The following is a 20,363-nucleotide window of genomic DNA, read 5'->3' as shown; positions in this document are numbered from 1 at the left end:
TGAATTTTCTTTCTTCAATGTTTAAATCTGGCTGTCATCGTTTAGTTTAATGTGCAAAGAAAACAATTGAGTTATCAGCTGCTAGAAGGTGTATACATTTTATGGTACAAAAAAAAAACCCGTAGCTAATGGTATGTAAATGTATGCATTTAAAACATTCTTACACGTATCGGTACATTTTAAGTGGGAACTCAAAGTAGTTGGCGGAATTGTCTGTCGGACATAAATAGCAAGCGGACCAGCCGTAAACATCGCTGCAGTGGACAATCAACTCCCAATTCGGAGTCGTCTTGACTGATTATTTCGGTTTATATACCAAGACGCTGCGTAAACTGATATGGACCGAAGCAGATCACCGAAAAGAAGCAGAAACGTGCAGAAAGAAAAGAAAAAACGAGGAAGATCTCCATCCTCTTCCTCATCGTCGTCGTCTTCCAGCAGCAGAAGTCGGAGTAAATCGGAGAAAAAGTCACAGAGAAGTCGAGGTCGGTACATCACTACCGAGGCACAATTGTGACAAAACACATTTTATTTGGATAAAAATAACTCTGTAAAACTCTAGGTGTAAAAACACAAAGAAAGAAGCAAAGACGAAGCTCCTCTTCGTCTTCATCATCTTCTACCTCCCCTTCCTCATCGTCATCATCGTCTTCTTCGTCGTCTGGTGACGAAATTAAGAAGAAGAAAGCCAAGAAGTCAAAGAAGAAGCAGGCCAAGCTGAAGAAGCGGCGCAAGAAGGAGAAGAAGAAGCAGAAAAAGAAGAAACTGAAGAAGAAACTAAAGAAGAGAAAAGTGCTGGAGGAGAAGGTGACAAAAAAGGAGGACGATATACAGAAGAGGCTGATGAAGCTTGCTGAGCCTCTTAGCATCGCGCCATCCAAACCCTCTTCCTCACTTGAGCTTTGGCAGAGCGACGATGGCGGTGTGGAACTCGGCCCAGGTGACCCACAATAGCACCACCAAATCATTTGTTTCAGGAGTGCACTCATTTGTTGCTTGACAGAAATCAAGGTGTGCAATAATTTTTTTCAAGGGAGCATAATAAGTTTTTGCTACGGCAGAATTAAGACGGCATTACCATGTTGCTCAATAGAATTCAGGAACCGAAATCATTGGATACAGTGAGTACATGATTTGCCAAATAGTGCCTGTATATTCACTGATGAAAAGGAAAACAAAGGAAGGGTGAGGGGAAGAAACTATTCCCAAGCTTTGCTCCCTTAAGGGAGGGGCACAGTATGGGTTTTGAAAAAAAAAAAAAAACAAAGAAACATCTGGGTCAGTCCGCCTTGAGTCTTTCATTAGAATGGGCATCAATAGGCTTAATTGGTTCTCCACGTTGGTATTCAGTTTGCAAAACGTCTCAGAAGTCACATTGAACCTACGATCAATGTTTCAGAAAGGAATCGTTTAGTTGCTAGGTAGAGTTCAAGGAGTGCAATGCTAAGTCTATTGTGTATTGGTTTGTGATGTGTGCAGTGATGACAGATGAGCAGAAGTCTCGGCTGGCCACCAGGAGACCTCTGACCAAGGAGGAGTATGACGCTCGGCAGAGCATCATCCGCAAAGTGGTAGACCCCAAAACGGGACGCACCAGGTGAGGGGTTAGCTGATGTTCTTGTTCCCCTCTGAAGTACAATTCCGATCATCTAAGGTTACGTGTACGCCTTCAGACTAGTGCGAGGTGAGGGCGAGATCATCGAAGAGATCGTCAGCAAGGAGAAACACAAAGACATCAACAAGGTAATACCCAGGAATATACGAAACATAACTTAAAAAATGCTATAAATAGAAATTTCATATATTTTTGTTTGTGATTGTGAATTATTGTTATTATTTTTGTCCATGTGTAGCAAGCCACCAAGGGAGACGGCAGCTCCTTCCAGCGAATGCTTGGGCTCAACAGATAGGAGCTCTAGTCCACGCGCGCGCACACTCGAAGGAGGTGCAGCGCCTACGGAAGATGTTGATATATTTTTGGGATAAAAGTCATGTCTTCTTTTCAGATTGAAAAAGGAATTTAAGAATAAAAAAAACAAACCTATTGTTAAAAAACGTTTTGTATTTTCCATGAGAAAGTCTGACATTAAAATATGTCACAAGACATGTTTAAAGTTTGCAAAAAAGTCATATATTTTCAAGAAAAAAGTCTGAATTCCCCCAAAAAGTTTTAAAGGTCAGTATTTTTGAGAAGTTATGTTTTTGTCAAAAAAGCCAAACATTTTCAAGTCAAAATGGTTTTCAATAAAGTCCAAAAAATTTCAAGGGGGTAAAAGTTGTTTTCATGAAGTTTTAACCTTGACAAAAAAGTTGCATTAGAAGTTGGAAAGTTGCAAGAGCTTTTTTCATGAAATAATTTTTTTGTGGGGCTGGTTAGTCCAATACTATCTCCTTGGTGGTTTTTAGTCATGCGCCGTCTTATGACGTCACGCTTTTAACACTTTTTGAACATCGATAATGACTAAGTCTACCCGCAGTCAGTTGGGGCGGAGCTAAATCAAATTTGACGGAAGTGGGTGAACTGAGGGTTATAGTGCCACGGAAGCCCATCAAGTGTCTTCAGCGGCCCTGAAAATTGGGTGTTGTCGTTTCGGAGTGCCGAGGGCAGGGGTGTCAAAGTCAAATAGACAGGGGGCCAAATTAAAAAATTGCAATGTTAGAAATGTCGGTGCTCTCATCCACAGCCAGGGAATATGTGATGAAATCTTTTCCCTTTTTTACAAGTTGGTCTTTTAATTATCTGGTTTACAGTTGGTCAACACGCTCAGCAATTGTATTTCTGCTAAGGCTCACGTTTAAAAAGAGTTGCCTTTTATCTGGGCAAAGTGCGTCACAAACTTAAAGCATAGAGCCATTGATAAAATCCCCCTCTGTGAATGGCCTGATTTAGCGATCCTAATCCTAACCCTAATTATTAAAAAAATAAATACATAAAAGAAATAAATAAAAAATAAGAAAATAATTATTTAAAAAAATAATAGTATAAATCATTTAAATAAATTAATTAAAGAAAATAGAAAAACAACAACAACAAATATATATATATATATTTATTTAGTTATTTATACAATATATATATATATATACAATATATATATATATTATTAATGCAAAAATATTTTTAAAAAATTATTTTAAAAAATGTATAGATATATATTAAAAAATAATAATAAAAAATATATATTTAAAAAAAACTTAAACCCTATAAATAAATAACTAAACAAAAACTCCCACGGCACGGGTCCACATCCAAGGGAAGTTCCTCCCCAGGTTAGTCATCATCTGGATAATTGATGATGGTCGATTCCTGTCTGGTCCCGTAGACTGGCACGCCAAGGCTGGCCTTCTCCGGCGGGCCGTCTCTCCGTCTCTCTCTCCGCTGGCATTCTTCTGTAATCTTGTCGGTGTGCGTGTGTATGTGCAAGTATAGGGGTGTGTGTGTATGTGCATGTGTAAGTGCAGGTGTATGTATCCGTGTCTGTGTGCACACGCGTGTATGTGCAGGTGTATGTATATGTCTGTGTGTGTGTATGCGTATGTGCATGTGCTCCGATCTCCAATTGTTGTCTTTCGGAATGTGTTTTTTGTGATCTGTGTGAGTCCTCCAGTGCCCAATTTGGTATGTTTGCATCTCTACAGCCAATGTGGAGAATGTGCTTCGTCATCTTTGTCCATGAAGTGCTGTGAGTGTGAGTGCAGGTCATGGAAATGCTACATGTGCAAGTTTCTCTTACTACTGAATATTTCAATAAAGTTCACACATTTAAACTAAGTAATATAAATTTAGCATGTGAGAATAATCTAATAAATCAGTAAACATCAGGCCTACAATCCCAGTCATTCTTGTGACCCGTGCTTCTAGTTTCATTTGATAAATGCTTCTTGTTTCATCAATGTTTAAAATATTCAGTATAGATATATATAAAAAAAATTATTAAAAAAAAAAATAAAAAAATATATATTAAAAAAAACTTAAACCCTATAAATAAAATACTAAATAAAAATAAACATATATATATATATATATATATATATATATATTATTAATGCAAAAATATAATAATTTAATAATGAACTTAAACTTAACCCTAACCTTAACATGACCCTAACCCCTAACCTTAAACCTAAAGCCTTACTCTAGACCAGAGGTGTCAAAGTCATTTTTGTGAACGGGCCTGGTTTCCCTCAGAGGGCCGTTATGACTGTGAACTCATATAAATCACCTTACATAATCACTTACACACAACACATTGATACAAAGCTAGTTTTGAAATCAAAAGCCAGTAATAAATGGCAATATCTCATATCTCAATGTTGTTAAAAGTGAAGAAAATGTGCTAGAAGCAGCAAGTTGAAGCACATGATTTTCCCTTCGCGGGCCACATAAAATGAGGTCACAGGCCACACGTGGCCCCAGGGCCTTGAGTTTGACACGTGTGCTCTAGACCCTACTGTGTTTGCCAGCTGTGTTGGTCGAATGGTTACTGACCCTACTCGGTGTGCGGGTGACCCGAGTTCGATTCTTACACCAATTGATTATTTTATATACCTCCTAACCGAACCCAAACTTAAACCACTAAAGCCTAATCCTTACCCTAACCCTAACCCTAACCCTAAAACTCAACTTAACACGAACCTTAAACCTAAACCCTTACTATAGACCACTCGGTGTTAGCCATCTGTGATGGTCGGATGGGTAATGAAACTACTAGGTGTGTAGGTGACCTGGGTTTGATTCTTAAACAAGACCTCCTAAACTAACCCAAACCCAACCACTAAAGCCTATCCCACACCCTAACTCTAACCTAACCCTAAACCTAACCTCTAACCCTAACCCTAAACTATTGGTGTTTTGATAGATCTCCTAACCAAACACCTAACCATCACCCTGACCCTGACCCCAACCCTAAAAACGTACCCTAACACTGACCATAAATATAAACCCTATTTCTAAACCATTGCATGTAACCCTTCTGTGATGGTTGAATGGTTATTGACAGTGCTTATAGTACAGGTGCCTCTGGTTCAAATCTTATACCATTGGTGTTTTTATAGACCTCCGAACCAAACCCCTAATCCTCACCCTTCCCCTAACCCTACCCCTTACCATAACCCTAACCCTACCCTTAGCCCTGCCCAAACCCTACCCTTAACGCTACCCCTAACCTTAACCCTACCCCCTAACCCTAGCCCTACCCCTTACCCGAACCCCTAACCCAAACCGAACCCTAACCCTAGACCCTCGACGGTTAGCCAGCTGTGCTGGTCGAATCGTAAATGACATTACTTGGTGTGCAGGCGACCCAGGTTTGGTTCTTACAGAAATTGATTTTTTTTATAGACCTCCTAACCTAACCCAAACTCTAACCCTAATCCAAACCCTAACTCTAACCCAAACCCTATCTCTAACCCTAACCCTAATACAGAACTTCACACTGACCTTAAACCTAAATGCGTACACTAGACCCTTAATAATTTACTCAATACGTGTTCGTTTTTATATTTAAGTAGGAACATTTTCAAATATAGACTCAGCCACTGATACAAATTTGCTCCGATACTCTCTTCAATTCTTTGGAGTTCAGGAAGTAGAACAACTCAGATATCTGGGCTACTTTTCTTATCCTCGCAAGGACCCGCACCCAATATCAATGCAGTCAAGAAAAGAAGCACCACTAAACTGTAGCCCTCACAATAAATACGGTTCTTCACACTAAACAGGTTTGTTCAACCATATGTTATCGGTTTAAATCGTTCTTCAGCAAGAACCCCCGCAGATGAGAGGGGCATGGCAATATCCATAATTTTTAGAAGGTGGTCTTCAAATCATTAATTATTCACTGATTTCTGCAAAACAAATTGATAAAATAGAAAATGTTAGATTATATTATTTTCCTGTTAGAAGAATACATAAATTGAATTTGTAATTGAAGAATGGACCATCCTGGCTTTAAATGATTGCTACTGCTTTATAAAGTCATCATGCGGCTCAATAAAGTGTGGTGAAACTGTTTTATCTTACTGTGCCCTTTAATTTTGAACGTCTGACCTTTGACAAGGATTTTCTAGGCAGATGTTGCCTGAGTGTTGCAGATCTTGAAATTCTTAATCCAAGGTCGCATTGTGGAATATGCATTACCATCTGTTGACCCCTTAACACAGAATTTACAGATTGCTTCGACTAAAAGCGTATCAATTACGGGAAAAATTTGTTAAGATGCATGGTTTTTTTTTGTACAAAAAACAAGCAATTGTACTTGTACCAGGAAAACAATTAGAAGAAAATCAACCTTCAAAAAAAAAAATCGTAAGAAAACTGAAGTTCCCCCGTACTTCTTACTTGGCTCTCATAAATCACAATTTTAGTTATTTTGTGTACCACCTTATAAAATGATTTTTTACTGATGTTTATAAAGTCCTCCAGACATCTGAATTTTTGCTGTGAAATATTGAATTGCAGTGTTTAATTGCAGCATCGAGAATAAAACCATACATCTTTGAGAAAAGTCAAATATTTTTGAGAATGTCATTTTCAAGAAGTCAAATATTTTTAAATTAGTTTTCACAAACTGGTACATTTTTGAGAAAACTAAAAACAAACCAGAGAATTTGTATTACAAGAAAAAGTCAATATTCTCAAGATAGGTCCTAAGTAATTTTGAGAGAAAAAAGTGGTAGTTTCAAGAAAATACTTAAAAAACAAAACTATTTTTTTGAGAAAATTCCAATATTAAAAAAACGTTAGACAAAGACAAAAAGCTTTGACGACATACATTTCTAAGAAAAATGTTTTGTGAGAAAGAAAATATTTAGGCAAAATGTATATTCTTAAACAGTTAAGACATTTGTACATTTTAGCAGAAAAATAATTAAAAAAAAAAACGATTCAAGAAAATGTCCTGAAGTTTTGCAAATTTTGGCCCCCCAAAAATCCAGTATTCCGTCCAAGTATTTTTGATGTCATTTAGGTGCAAGAGAAATTCAAATTTCTTAGAGAAAAAAAATGATGTTTCTGTTGGTGTAATGTATTGAAGATGTCACACACTTGCAAGAAAAAAATATTTTTGAGTCAAACATTGAGACAAAAAAATGAGTACAATTTTCCAGAAAAGTGGAACAAAAGTTGTTTAAAAAAGCTAATTTTTCAAGAAAATAATTTTCCAACCATGTTGTATAGTTTATAAGACAAAAAGTGTAAAATCTTTTGAAATTGTATATTTTTAAGGAAAAAAAGTTAATTAGCAAGAAAAAAAAGGTGCAGAGGATTTTTTTTGGGCAGGAAAATGTAATTTCCAGGGGAATATATTGGTTGAGTATTTTTGGGACCTAATCATAGAGGGGGGGGGGAATCATACGTCGTTTTAAAAAAAGTTAGTTTGCTTTGCATTCCATTATTTTTGTTTGTCCATATGCACTCTGAAGTCAATCAAAATCCACTTGGGAAGGTCATGGGATTTGGGCTATTCCTCACTTTTATCTGTTCTGGTATGTGTGTGGGGGTGTGTGTGTGTGGGGTGTGTTTGTGTGCGTGTGTGCGTGTAAAACACATATTGCACATGTTCCCTGGCATGTTGGTCCATTGCAGTCACTCTGGAACATCCCTCATTGTCATTATTATTATAAACATCATCATTTATGTTGTTTTATATGTGGACATGACATTTTGTACACTCATTTACAAACACATTCAACACCTCATGTACAGCGTGCGGGACAAAGCCACTTCCCAGAGTTCCAAAATAGCTCGAACAAAGGTTAAAAATGTCATAATAAATAGAACACAAGTGTGATTGGCAAAAAAAGCCAAAACAAAACAATGGTCATAATAATGAACTAAAAACAAATGAAAATACTGTGCCAGGCCACACTAAAACAAGCCCAAGAATTACAAAGATGATTTTGCTCCACTGTAATCAACAGAAAATTCCAAAAGTGAAGAATAAAGAAGACACTTACGCGTGGAGCAGACAGCACTTGTGCATAACAAGAGTCCTCTTATTTATAATCTATATCACAAGAATAATGTACAAACATTGTGGCGGGAGGCGCCTGTACGCACAACATGGTTCCCTCTCGGCTTCGAGAACTTTGGCACATTCACGAGTTGTACAAGTCGTGAAACGGTTACACCAGCAGATTCACGTCAGAATCTCAGTAGCATATTTTCAGGAAAAGTCCGTTATTTTCCAGAAAGTCAGACATTTCACAAGTGTGTGTTTTCAAGAGAAAAAAGAGGGATATTTTCAAGGTCGTAATCTTACCATTGACAGTTACAGTAGTTATGCTATACTTTCAAGAAAAAAAGAAAAACATTTTCGAGGAAAAAAACATTTTCTAGAAGAAAAGCCAGTGTTTGGGAAAGACAGTCAAGGTGTAAATACAATATTTCCAAGAATTCTTTGACAACTATTTTTGAGAAGAAAAAAGTAGAACGCTGTAAAGAAAAAAGTCAAAAGATTGTCAATGGAAGTACATTTTCAAGAAATTGAAATTTTAAACATTGAAATAAAATTATATATTTTCTTGAAAAAAATTCAGTATCTTTAAGAAAACTTAAAGTTGCAGATTAGATGCTGTATCCAGAAAATTCCAATTTTTTTTACCCCAAAAAAATAATTTTGCGAGATTGAAGTTGCATAAAAGTTGTAATATCTTGAGATTATCATACTTTGCTAGAATACTTTTTGGGGGGAAATATTGCAATTTTATGAGATTTAATATTGTAGATTTTGGAGAGAATAAAATTTAGTTTTAAAATAGTCTTGATTTTATGCGATTAAATTAATGCATTTTTCAGATAAATGTTGAATACTTAGAAGAAAAAGACAATTTAGCAAGGTTAAAGTCTATAAATGTAAGGGAAATCAATATTTTTTCAGGAATAAATCTTAATTTGACCTGATTAAAGTCATATTTATGAAAAAATATGATGAAATTTTTTTATGAAAAAAAAAACAAAGCAAAAAAGAAAAAAAAAAGAAAAAGTCAAGCACAGGTTTGACATTTCAATAATTGTTTTCTTTTTTTCCAACAAAAATTTAAAGGTTAATTAAAAAGTGATTACAGATATTTTTCTATTTAAAAATAGATTTTTTGATGAAGAAGAAAAGTCAATATTTTTATGAATAAAGTCACATATTGTTGAATAAAAAGTTATGTAACTTTATGAACAACTCCTAAAATTCCAAAATAAAAAATTGACTAATCTCATGATTTATTTTATTGGGGGGGGTTAAAAAGTCCCTTTCTTTCCCAAACCTTATCTCGAAAAGCTACCTTTTTTCTGGAAAATTACAATATAAATCTGATTTTGCATGGCCTTTTTTGGTGTGTGTGAGTGTCAGTGCAGCCGAAATAATCCTTATTAGAGTAAAAACATGAGTAGGTTATTGCGCGGTTAAAGGGTCGTTGACTTTCTTGCCGTGATGAAGATTTTGTGGGGGCTGCAGGGGTGGAAAAGATACAGTAAATCCAGTTTTCCTCTCTGAATCCATCCCACACCAAGTCTGTGTTGTGCTTGCAAGTTTGGAGCAAAACTTAACAACAATTTGGACCCGGTAGGATCCAAGGGAAAAAAATCCATGATTGCGACGTCGAACCAGAAAGCGCGACAGTAATTCCCTGCATGGTCGCTGATTCTCCGTCGTTCGCCGATAAACATACTCTGTGGTTTTGTGCTCTTTTTAGATGACGTCAGAAGATGGCGCCGAAGCACTGTCCAAATAGGATTTGGTGTCGAGGAAGTAGCTATACATCTCCACTCGAAGACGTGATTTGTATGATCGGGGAGGAGCTAAAGTTAGCCCGGGTTGTGAGGGGAGAGTTTGTCGTATGTACACAAATCAAATCCATTGTAAGCCGCTTATTTTTGTGGGTAAAATAAGTTTGAAATGCTTGAAAACATGTTTTGAGATCCTAATTTGTGGTATATTCCGGTTTCAACGATTAATGCAGAAATTACCCCCCAAAACACAAGCAAATGACACCCCCCCACACCCCAAAAAAATGGTCAGAATTGCATTTAATTCTACAAGATGGGCCCAAAGCACACGTTCTCCAATTAGTTACTTCGACATTCGTATTCATACATATGCACTCAAACACATTTAGCTCGAGATTAAAAGTCCAACAGGGTTTTTGTGCCACTGTGTGGCATTTTTTGGGCGTTCCAGAAATAGTACAAAAACTGTAACTAAGCCAAGTAGCACACAATAACGGTGGATAGTTTATGTCCCAAAAATATCTGCGACTAGGTGAATTTGCCAGAACACTATACAATGAAGCCCTAGGAAATCACGAATGTCGCAAATTTTCAAGATTATTTTTATGGGGTTCAACTCTACAAGCATACACATATATGCAAGTCCAAATTTAGAGATGTTAGAGATATATGATTGGGTTGTAGTACCCTCCGTTTGTGTTTGTTGCTGCTCTGTGTGTGTTTACGTCGCAGTTGTTTGAAGGTTAATAATTACGGTAACATTTGTGCTAATTTCCGTTAGTATGTCTTTGGCATTTTGCATTATAAGGTATATGAGTATAGAGTTTTTGGAAATTTAGATTAAATTGATTTGGTTAGATATTTTACATACACAGTACTTCCGTTTTAAGTGTGTTTTAGAATCAACTTTAAGATGGGAGTAAAGAGCAGCCTGAAGCAAACATACTTTGGATCTTATTTGAAGAACCGTGCGAACTTCTTTTGGTCTACTCAAAGTGATGTTAAAGGATAAGGCTCCCATTTTGAGAGCAAGAAAGCAGGCATTAAGGAATACTTTCAAAAGTGCGGCTTTAAGTTGAAGTGTTTTCATTTGTTGAAATGTTTCCCAAATGTGCAGAAGGGATAAAACTATAAATAAATAAAAATGTTTCTATCTGGAATGTATCCCTTGCGATAACGGGGGTTCACCTTAAAGGTAATTGTCATAATTTTTCAGGCGAGGTGGGGGGGTCAATTTACTGGCATTTATTATTATTTTTTTTGCATTGCTATGTGTAGCTACCGCCCTCATTTGGGGCTGAGGGCCCCAGCCTCCATTTTGGTGCTGCTGCTGCGTCCCCAGCATCCCGCCGTGATGCTCATGCTGCGCTGCGCGGCCCCCTGGCCGTGGGCGTGGATGACTCCACGCTCGCTGTCCGACTGGCTCTGCGTGCGCTCAGGGCGGCTGTGAACGCCGCCCACCGTAGGCGAGCTGGGCGCAGGCTGCGAGGAGATGGTGCGCAGCAGGTGGTTGCGTTTGCGCAGGAAGTCGCTGTTGGCGCCCAGGCCGAAGCTGCCCTTGCGCAGGACCATGCGGGTGCTGCTGGACTTGGCCGGGCGTGAGCGGTGGTTGTGCTCCAGCTGGGACAGGTGGGAAGCGTAGCCCTCAGTGATGAACTGTTGGCATGAAAAATATCTGTCAATTGTCATCTGTCATAACAATTATTTTAGGTTAATTGGAGCAGGAGTTTGGGAGCTAATTTTGACATCGGCAAAAAAGGTAATTTTCTTTATTCAAAAAGTTGTGCTATTTGTACTGTTAATATTTTCAATAATTGTCATATACTTTGTAAAATGGTATGTTTTTCCAAAATGTGTTAAGACTTTACTAATAATAAATTAATTACTTATTGCGCAGTAGCACTAAACAGCGCTACAAATGAACACAGTGAAACAGATTGTCCATGCTAAAATGCGTACGCACCTGACACTGGTGCTGCATCTTCTTGGAGGGGCGACCGACAATGAAGATCTGCGATGGATGCAGGTTGATGGACGTATACACAGAGATGTCTTTGCTGGACCCGTAGCCGGCAAATATCTTCATGTTAGCCTGACATCAGAACAAGAGCAGCACAGACAATTAATATCCGATTGTGGACTGATGTTTTTATCCAACTAGAACTCAACATCAAACACCTTGTATTCTCACAATACTTTGTCCATGTGGTGTATGGAAAAACCCAACATCAAAAACCCCTCACACATCCTGGCCAGGGTGTCATAACACTTTTGTCGCAAACAAAACCACATCCAAGACCACTCGCACATGGTGACATCAGTTGAGGAATTGAAGAAGTTGGCTTTACGTCCCAAGCATACATCAAAGACACATTCTGACCTCGGTCAAGGCCTTGAGGAAGTTGGCCTTGTGTCTGAGCGGGTCGTGCACCAGGCCGTCGCAAAAGGACACGATGCCGTGCGGGAAGTTGTGCTGCGACAACCAGGCGACCACTCTCTGCTTCTGCATGTCCGGCCGTCCCGTCACGTAGATGATCAGGTAGCCTAAATCCTGCCAGTGCCTGCAAGCGCACGCAAAAACGACACCTTCACATTCACGCATCGTCGTGAAAACAGCGCCGGAAGCCATTTACCTGACGACGTCCACGGCACCCGCTCGAACTTTGGGGTCGCTGCCCATGATGGACACGCTGGCGGCAAAGGAGCCATCGATGCTGAATACCACAAACTCGGTGCCGCGAGGGATCACCGTCAGGTAGCTGTCGGCAAATGTGTGGTCACCCCTAAAAACAACAACTCAATGAGGAAGAAATCAAGTTTCCAATCCTAGAACTCTGTTCGAGCTGGAAAGTATAACTTAACTTTCTTGAAAATATCAAACTTTTTCTTTTTTTTTTCTGAACAATAGATTTTTTATTTTATTCATATTTTTTACTTGAAAGCATATTCGCAAAATGCTTTATTTATTTATGTATTATATGTAATGTATTAAATATTATTTACACGATGGAAACATTTTAAAAGTTTTTTTGACAGAGAATGCACAACCTTTGGACTTTTTCATTGAAGATAATATTGGTCTTTTTACGAAAACAGCTTACATTTTTTTTATTCTCTGGGATTTTTTTTGTCTTAAGCAAAATAGGCAACTTTTTTTCTTGTCTAAAATATATTTTTCAAAAAGTCGTGCTTATTTCCACCAACGTACCTGACGACCATTTTGACAGGGTAGACGCCGACACCCAAACGTTTGTCATCAGGAATGACAAAGGACACGCGCCCGCTACTGTTGGTCACCTCCGTGTCAAAGTCAACCCATTCTCCCGACGGAGGCTGAGTCATGATGTGCAGGTCCACCTGCGGAACCACCCAAATTCAACACAAACACATGCATACGTGTGTCATGGATGAGACGAGAGGGCTGACCTTCTCGCCGGCCAGAGTGACCATGTCCAGCGGGCCGTACATGAAGCGACCGGTCACCGTCTGCTGGCTGTCCTCGGTGAACACGGCATCGTTGACGCGGTGGTTGGCCGTCACATTCTGTCAAAGTATGTCTATTAGCAATGGCCCACATGGAATAATAATAGCTAAGTGACAGTTAAATCCAACTTATTTGAAACACCTTTTAGAAAATATAACATACTGTACATGTTTTTTTTTCAAGGTTATCTTTAAACCCCGTCCGTTCATGAAAGTGTGTCGTGACCTTGCAAGGACAGGAAGACGCTGTCCCAGAGTGACAACAACTGAGACGCAGCGCTTAAGGGAACGTTCACATCTCTACCTTTTATCCGGGGTTTGCTTTGGTATGCTGTGATGTAAGTGGAATTTGTTCTGCACAGCAAGATGAGAGCACAAATCATACCCTGATCTTCACGTGAGTCCTCTTGCGCAGCCACTTCTCACGAGGTTTGGACGGCGTGAACTCGGACACTTCTTTGCCGTCTAGTTCAAGGATGCTGGAGCTGTCGTGCCTCATAACCTGCGGCACATATTTGGATCACCGCCATTGGATTGAGTCATGTTGTGCAAGGTGGCAGTTGTCATGAAGAACGCTAAGTATGAAACAGCATCTATATGGGGTTAATGAGTTCATCTTTTTATATATTCAATAATTGATTTGTCTTTTTATTAAGACAATGAGGTTTCTTTACCTTTATTAGTTTTGAGGTCAAACTGCCGTCTTCGTCTTTTTAATTATATACGTCAGGTGGTGATACTTCTTTTTATTACTTATTGAACGGTATCTATACCTGAATGAGGCATTGTCACGTATCTAAAAGTGAATTTGAGACCGATTCACTCTGAACACGAAGATTTTGGTCAAACGTAATTTTGTTTTTTCGATATGTCTAATGGTTGACATGAGACTGATCTGGCACAACCACTAATGTTCTGGTCATAAACAAATAAATAATTGGTTTAATGATGCTCCGGTGAAATATAAAAATTGGACTGTCAACTGTTCATTCTACTTTTAATCAGAGATGGTTTTGTATGTGCACAAATGTATTTTTGAAGCAGATTTAAAAAAAAAAAAAAAAAATTCTAGCACAGCAGGCATTTGAGATTTTTTTTGTTTTTGAATCTTACCAAAAGTTTCCACAATAGGCATTTTACTATGCGGTGCAATTTATAGCTGTGACGTTTCAGAAAAAAACATGCACCAGTGTCTGAACCTATTTCTTAATTCATGAATATTACTAAATATATGATAATATTACATTCTTTATTATTATTATTATTAATAGCCAACGTCAGGGGAGGGATTTCACTGGTCACCACACTCCTTAGTGTCACGGTGTCAAATCAAAACCAAACATATCTCAGCATACAAGCAAAGCAAACAATGAAACAAAGAAATGAAATTAACACAAAACATTAATCTCACAGGCCATTCATATCCCCAAAAGAAATAAAAATAACACAAAAAGATTACAGCAATGCCATTCAGCCTCAGCCAATCACATGGCTGTTTAGAGAGATGTGAGTGCTGTTCTTTGGGACACTGTGTTTTTATTTATTTATTTATTTTTTTGCAGTCTGTTGTCGAAACCTGTGATGTTTCTTGCTTGCAATAACATGAATGATAGGACAGACTACGACATTGTGGACAGCTACCCTTTTGTCCAGCTTTCTCCTGCACTCTCACCCAAAAACGTATTCACATAATGTATTTGTCACAGTCAATTCCAAGCCCAGATGGATCAGACTTTGGCCAGCAGGGTGTGCCAAAATGCACTCTGAAATACTCCAAGGGGATCAGGCACAATGGTCAAGCCAGTTGCTCAGTCTATATAATAGGCGTGACGCATTACAAGGCACCTCATTTGTTATGGAGAAGATTTGGGACTTCAGAGTGCGCCTTATGGTTGCAAAAATACCGTAATTGGTCTGTGAAATATGCGTTCAACACTGATTTGGTATGACTACTAACATTCCGGTCAATCATAAATATCAATCTTGTTAATAGTGAATTTTGAGACTGATTCAGCTTTACTGTTGGTCAAACATAATTAATCGGGCTGTGTAATGGTGCATTCAAGAAAGATTTGTTGTAACTACTGACATTCTGGATTGATGTAAACAAATAACAAGTCTGTTGAATAGTACATTCAAGTCCAACCACGGACGTTCTAGTCTAGCATGAAGAAATAATTGCTGATTAATGGTGCAGTCCAGACTGATTGGGCCTGACCAAGAGCGTGCCCGTGAAATGTAAACTAAGTCTGTCTAATGAGGCATTCAAGACCGACTCGCATCTCTGCTAAGCCGTGGCAGAAAACGACATGCTGGCGATGCTTATGTGGTCTAACCTGTCTGAGCAGGAAGGACACCACGTCGGTTGACTCCCAGTAGGATGCGTGGAAAAGATGAGGCAACGCCACTGTGGGGAAGGCGGTCAGTGCGTCAGGGCAGTAGAGGGCAAAGTCCATGCGCTTGGTGCCCCACCAGCGAGCTGCAACTGGGACGGGAACAAAATGAGTCGCGGACACACACACTCTTAGTCAACATCAATCATTTGACAGACCAAAGCCCAGCTATCACCACCAATCCCAGCAGCAGGTGTGGAGCTACAGGAAGAGATTTGTGGAGGTTTAAAAAAAAAACACCAAAACACCCATCAGAGACCAGAAGAAAGTCATTTGATCGAGGAGAAGATGCGCAGTTATTCCTGATATAGAAGAAACTTCCTTCGTCTCACGGGACTCGGTGCAATACCTTGGTCCACCTCCGCCTGGGAGTCCAGTGACACCAGGTCGCATATGGCACTGTGCAGGCCAGGCGACATGCAGCACTCGGACCCTAGACTTTGATTGTCGCACAACGTCGCTTCCCCGTCCTTCTCGTCGGCATGTTCTTTGAGTTTCTTGCGGGATTTGGGGGGGCTTTTCAAGAAGAATTTATTTTGGGATGACAGGGCCAGCTCGGACAAAAGGCTAAATCTTTTGGGCTGACTAAGCGAGTCTGTTTGGGCTGAAAGGAAAAGAAGCATGTGAAAAACAAAACATCGATGCTGCAGCGCGTCCATCTGCAAGAAAACCTCAATACGATTTTTGTTACGGTGTGTTTATGTGAGTGGATGGGACAACCACACATAAAAGAGCACAAGACTTTGGTTGGTCACCAGGATGCATTGCAGCATTGGGAGAAAATGCGAGTTGCATTGAACACTCAAGACAGTGAGACAAAGAGACACAAGGGGCGTTCTTCAGTGAACCTCTGCCTGCTCTAACAGGGCCAGGAGGGTGTGAGGGGCTTCGCGTCTTTCCGCCTAAGCAGTGTGTGTTTTTGTCAGGGAGCAGGAAAAGCGTGTGTGAGCGTATGTAATTTGCGTGTGTGTGGGCATGAGACGGTGGTGACGTTTGGCGAACACTTACTGTTGGCTATGTTGCTGGCAGTGTAACTGTCTGCCATTCCTGACACCTGGCTGGCAATGCTGACCTCACTGGCGCGTCGCTGGCCCCGGGAGAAGGGGCCCGTGATGGGGGATGAGGGGTACGAACTGTCCATGAAGACACCACCATAAGACTGAACAACATCCGCTATTGAGCCGAAACAAGGGAGATCCCGTTAGACAAGAGACAAGGGTGGGGGAGACCAGGATGAGGGTGGGAGTCATGTGATGGTTTCAGAGGCCAACCTGTGATTTTTTTTTTCAGGCAAAGATCATCTTCCGATGGCCTCTGAAGCTTCATCAAGGCATGTCCACAAAACACACAATGCACATGACCACACACCACAATAAGCAAATGTACTGGGAGCCACAAAACACGGCGGGAGAGATGTTGCAGTCAATCCAAAATTCAAGACGGATCCGGTCATGATGAAGACATGCACACGTCACCACAAACAAATGTGATGGAAACCACAAAACATGGTAATGGCAGGACAAAATGTTGCACAGAATTTACAGGTTGCAGAAATATAAATGAATCTAAAATTTTTTAATGCCTTGATGCATTGGCGATTAATGTGCATTGTCATTAAAAAATAAAAAAAATAAAAAATTTAAATGGTGCCAAGATGTACTTGTTAGCCCCCAGGAGAACATGAGTCGCCTACGGTTATGATCTAAAAAATAGCTCACCAATGATGGGACACTGTGACTAATTTATCTATTTAATTTATTTATTTTAACTGAACATTTCTTAATGTACCAAAATATTGTATGTAGATCCATCCATTTTTGTTTAAAAATGAAATATAAAATGCTTGGTACTCGAAAACGTAATTTTTGTTCTGAAAGATCATGTGATATAACATTTTAGATCGACCATTCACCTGAAAAATTGGTTGCCGGCGAGCAGCCAATCATGAAAACTAGTTGCATAAGGCCACACATCGTGGAACAATTCAAGGGCAGGCTTTTGACCCACCCAATGAAAGGTGTATGCCACAGCTGCCCTAAATTACTACCAACAGAAATTCCTCCTGATTTCTGCTCAAAATGGTCAAACATGGAGAGCTCACTGCAAGAATCCGCATTAAAGAATGTCATGCTGGATTGCCTCTATCAAAATGTGACTTTTAGTCTCGTTTTTAATTTGTCCGAAAGAATGAGGAGTGACCACCAGCATCATAAAGTGCTTTGATGCGTACTCTTTCGATTTCAGTGAGCTCACTTTCCTTACTTCTCATGTGTATTTTCGAATGTCAATGGAGAACATGGACGGATGACAGAGGAAGACAAGCAAGGGTGAGGGGGATGAAGAACATGAAAAGGAACGTGACAGGAGCGGCTACACACACTCGGGTGTGGCGGGCGTGGCCTTGAGGGCGCCCTCCTGCCAGTTTAGCACGGGGACGGGGATGCACGTCTCACTGATGGTCTCCTGACAGCGAATGGACACGGGCGGACCGCTGTCAAGTAGCAGCGGAGCGTTGCTCTGGACTGTCTCCACTACAGAGGCCAGGTTAAGGGAAGGAAAAGAGGAAGGGGTGGAGAGAAGAGGAAGGAAAAGAGGACAAGGAAGACACAAAAACATATGAAGCAGGAACAAGAGACAAAAGAAAGAGTCTAGCCTTGAGTGGAGCCAACGTTTTTGGAATCGTCGTGATTCTACTACTGCGCACGCTCAGAGCTGCCAACACTCGGAGGAATCCATCGTAAAGATGGTCCACAACTAGAACAAAACAGGGTAGTTTCTCGTGTTTTACGATTAACACAAATTACATGTATAACTTCTAGGGTGGGCATAGCATTTGGGTTCGTGTTTATGGATCCTATAGTAGGGCTTAGGGGTTAGGGGTGGGAAATAGGGGGTTGAATCCTGAGGTTGGGTGTTCAACTTCTGCTGACTGATGGGAGCTTCCCACTCAGTAGCGGTGAGACTGTTTGTCTGTCTCTGTGTGCGAACTGAGACTAATTGACATCCAGTCAAGAGTTTAGTCTCCATTTCGCGCAAAGTCAGCTTGGATAGGCGCCGGTTCCTTGCTACTTCGAACAGAAATTCTGTATAGAAATGGATGGACGGGTTTGAATTATTAGGGGTAAGGGTTTGAGTTCTAAGGTTAGGTTTATGACTCTGAACCTTGACTTTTTAGCTTCGTCTTTCAGAAGTTAGGGATAGGTTTGAGTTTAGACGTTTGGACTTTGAGTTCTGAGGTGAGGGTTTTAGTGATAGAGGTTTAAATTCAGAGATTAGATTAGGGTTTGGGTACGGGATTAAATTTTGAGGTTAATGTTTACGGGTTTGCATTCTGAGGTAAAGTTCTGAGGGTAGGAGTTTAAGGTAACCTGAGGTTAGGGGTTCCAGTTCTGAGGTTAGTGTTTGTGGTTAAGGGTTTAGGTTCAAATATTCGGGTAGGGGTTAATGATAACCTTTTGTTCGGGAAAGAGTTAGAGAGAGGGGTTTGAGGTCCAAGGTTAAAGTTAGTGGGTTACTTTAGGTGTTTAATTCCGAGGTATGGGTAATTGGATTATGGGGGTAGGGATAGTGTTTGAGGGTTAGGGTAACCTGAAGTTGTGATAGGGGTTGGACTTCCAAGATTAGGGTTAGAGTTTAAGATCAGCAGAGGTTATGGATAAGGTTTGGGAGTCAGACTTAGGTGTTTGAGCATCTTTAGTGCTAGAGGTGTTAGTTCTGAGGTTATAGTTTTTGGGTTTGGGGTTAGAGAAGCGTAAGAAAAGTGTGATGAGCAAAATGGTGATTATGGACCAGCGGGTTTAACCTTAACTAACTCAGACCTCATGCAGACTGAGAAATCCATAGAATTCCCGTTTTGACATTGCTAACCAATGACCAAAACTGTAGGCTGTGACTCCACCATGTTGACCAGTCCGAATATGAACCCCTTGCAGGACTGTGACCACATTTGGCTTCCCAAGAAGCACAAACAGAAGAAAAATGCTCCATTTTTCTTTTGAGACAATGCTTATCGCTGTGTGACAGTGATGAAAAAACAGGACGACATCCACGTGACAATGTCGTGTATCTGAATTCGTTTGTGTGTGAGTGTGCGTGTGTGTGGGGGGGTGTGTGTGCGTGGGGGTGTGCGTGTGTGTGTGCGTGGCTCTATGGTAAGCAGGTGGCAGTGGGGCTCACCCAGCAGAGTCGAATTTCCGTCCCCCAAAGGGAAGCGTTGATAGCGCGGCACGTTGAACGGAGGCAACAAATGGAACTTCCGCTCCAGAAGAGGCTCCAGGCGAGAGGCGGAAGGATCGGCCGGATGGAACAAGTTGTACACTTGCTGACAGGCAGGCCGGAGTTGAGCCACTAGGGGGAGGAAGGAGTGGCTTTTTCACAAGGTGTTCGCCATTCACACTTACTGTTCAGATACTGTTTTGGGTGTCTCTACTCATGACAGACACACACAGCAAATTGCTGTTACTTGACTCTGATGTCATCAGCTACATTTACAAAACAATTCCAAACGCCTCCGAGCATTTCATTGTTTGAGCACGATGGCTTACCGTCCAGCGTGGGGATAACCGTCTTCCTCAGGGCCAGCACCAAACCCAGCGGTGAGCCAAAGAGGAAAAAGTCTGACACTTCAAAGTCCAGCTTGCCCAGCGTGCCTCCATCTAACATGGTGCTGCTGCTCGACCTGCGCGATGCCCCGTCGCCCCGCAGGATGCTGGAGTGCAAGCTACAAGGACGTTGCAAAGTCAGCACAAGGCAGGCCCAAGAGGTTA

General features: G+C 40.4%; 2 protein-coding genes across 6 annotated transcripts in view; one reads left to right on the top strand and one right to left on the bottom strand.

The window, feature by feature from the left end:
- Positions 1–196: 196 nt before the first annotated feature.
- arl6ip4 (ARF like GTPase 6 interacting protein 4) lies at positions 197–2,265 on the top strand. Its single transcript, XM_088305729.1, has 5 exons — positions 197–485; positions 563–940; positions 1,480–1,597; positions 1,674–1,743; positions 1,854–2,265. Exons 1-5 carry the CDS (start codon positions 338–340, stop codon positions 1,908–1,910), a joined length of 771 nt encoding a protein of 256 aa, XP_088161855.1. The 5' UTR covers positions 197–337; the 3' UTR covers positions 1,911–2,265.
- Positions 2,266–6,433: 4,168 nt separating this feature from the next.
- The window catches only part of LOC148344137 (membrane-associated phosphatidylinositol transfer protein 2-like), a 31,586-nt gene continuing 17,656 nt past the window's right edge, over positions 6,434–20,363 (bottom strand). For 2 of the 5 annotated variants that reach the window (XM_088293767.1, XM_088293778.1), the window contains 13 exons: positions 20,142–20,317; positions 19,774–19,944; positions 17,976–18,128; positions 16,606–16,770; positions 15,947–16,201; positions 15,541–15,689; positions 13,590–13,706; positions 13,148–13,264; positions 12,930–13,078; positions 12,355–12,504; positions 12,102–12,282; positions 11,685–11,813; positions 6,434–11,377 (listed from right to left, as the gene is read on the bottom strand). In XM_088293767.1, coding sequence (XP_088149893.1) covers positions 11,009–11,377; positions 11,685–11,813; positions 12,102–12,282; positions 12,355–12,504; positions 12,930–13,078; positions 13,148–13,264; positions 13,590–13,706; positions 15,541–15,689; positions 15,947–16,201; positions 16,606–16,770; positions 17,976–18,128; positions 19,774–19,944; positions 20,142–20,317 — 2,281 coding nt within the window. In that variant the 3' untranslated portion in view covers positions 6,434–11,008. The remainder of the gene's footprint in view (positions 11,378–11,684; positions 11,814–12,101; positions 12,283–12,354; positions 12,505–12,929; positions 13,079–13,147; positions 13,265–13,589; positions 13,707–15,540; positions 15,690–15,946; positions 16,202–16,605; positions 16,771–17,975; positions 18,129–19,773; positions 19,945–20,141; positions 20,318–20,363) is intronic. The other 3 variants (XM_088293796.1, XM_088293787.1, XM_088293805.1) reach the window with 3 other exon arrangements.

The sequence above is a fragment of the Idiotropiscis lumnitzeri genome, chromosome 1 (genome assembly GCF_059441095.1).
Source record: "Idiotropiscis lumnitzeri isolate Australia: NSW breed Sydney's pygmy pipehorse chromosome 1, RoL_Ilum_1.0, whole genome shotgun sequence".
Lineage (NCBI taxonomy): Eukaryota > Metazoa > Chordata > Actinopteri > Syngnathiformes > Syngnathidae > Idiotropiscis > Idiotropiscis lumnitzeri.
This window is presented reverse-complemented; position numbering and strand designations above follow the sequence as displayed.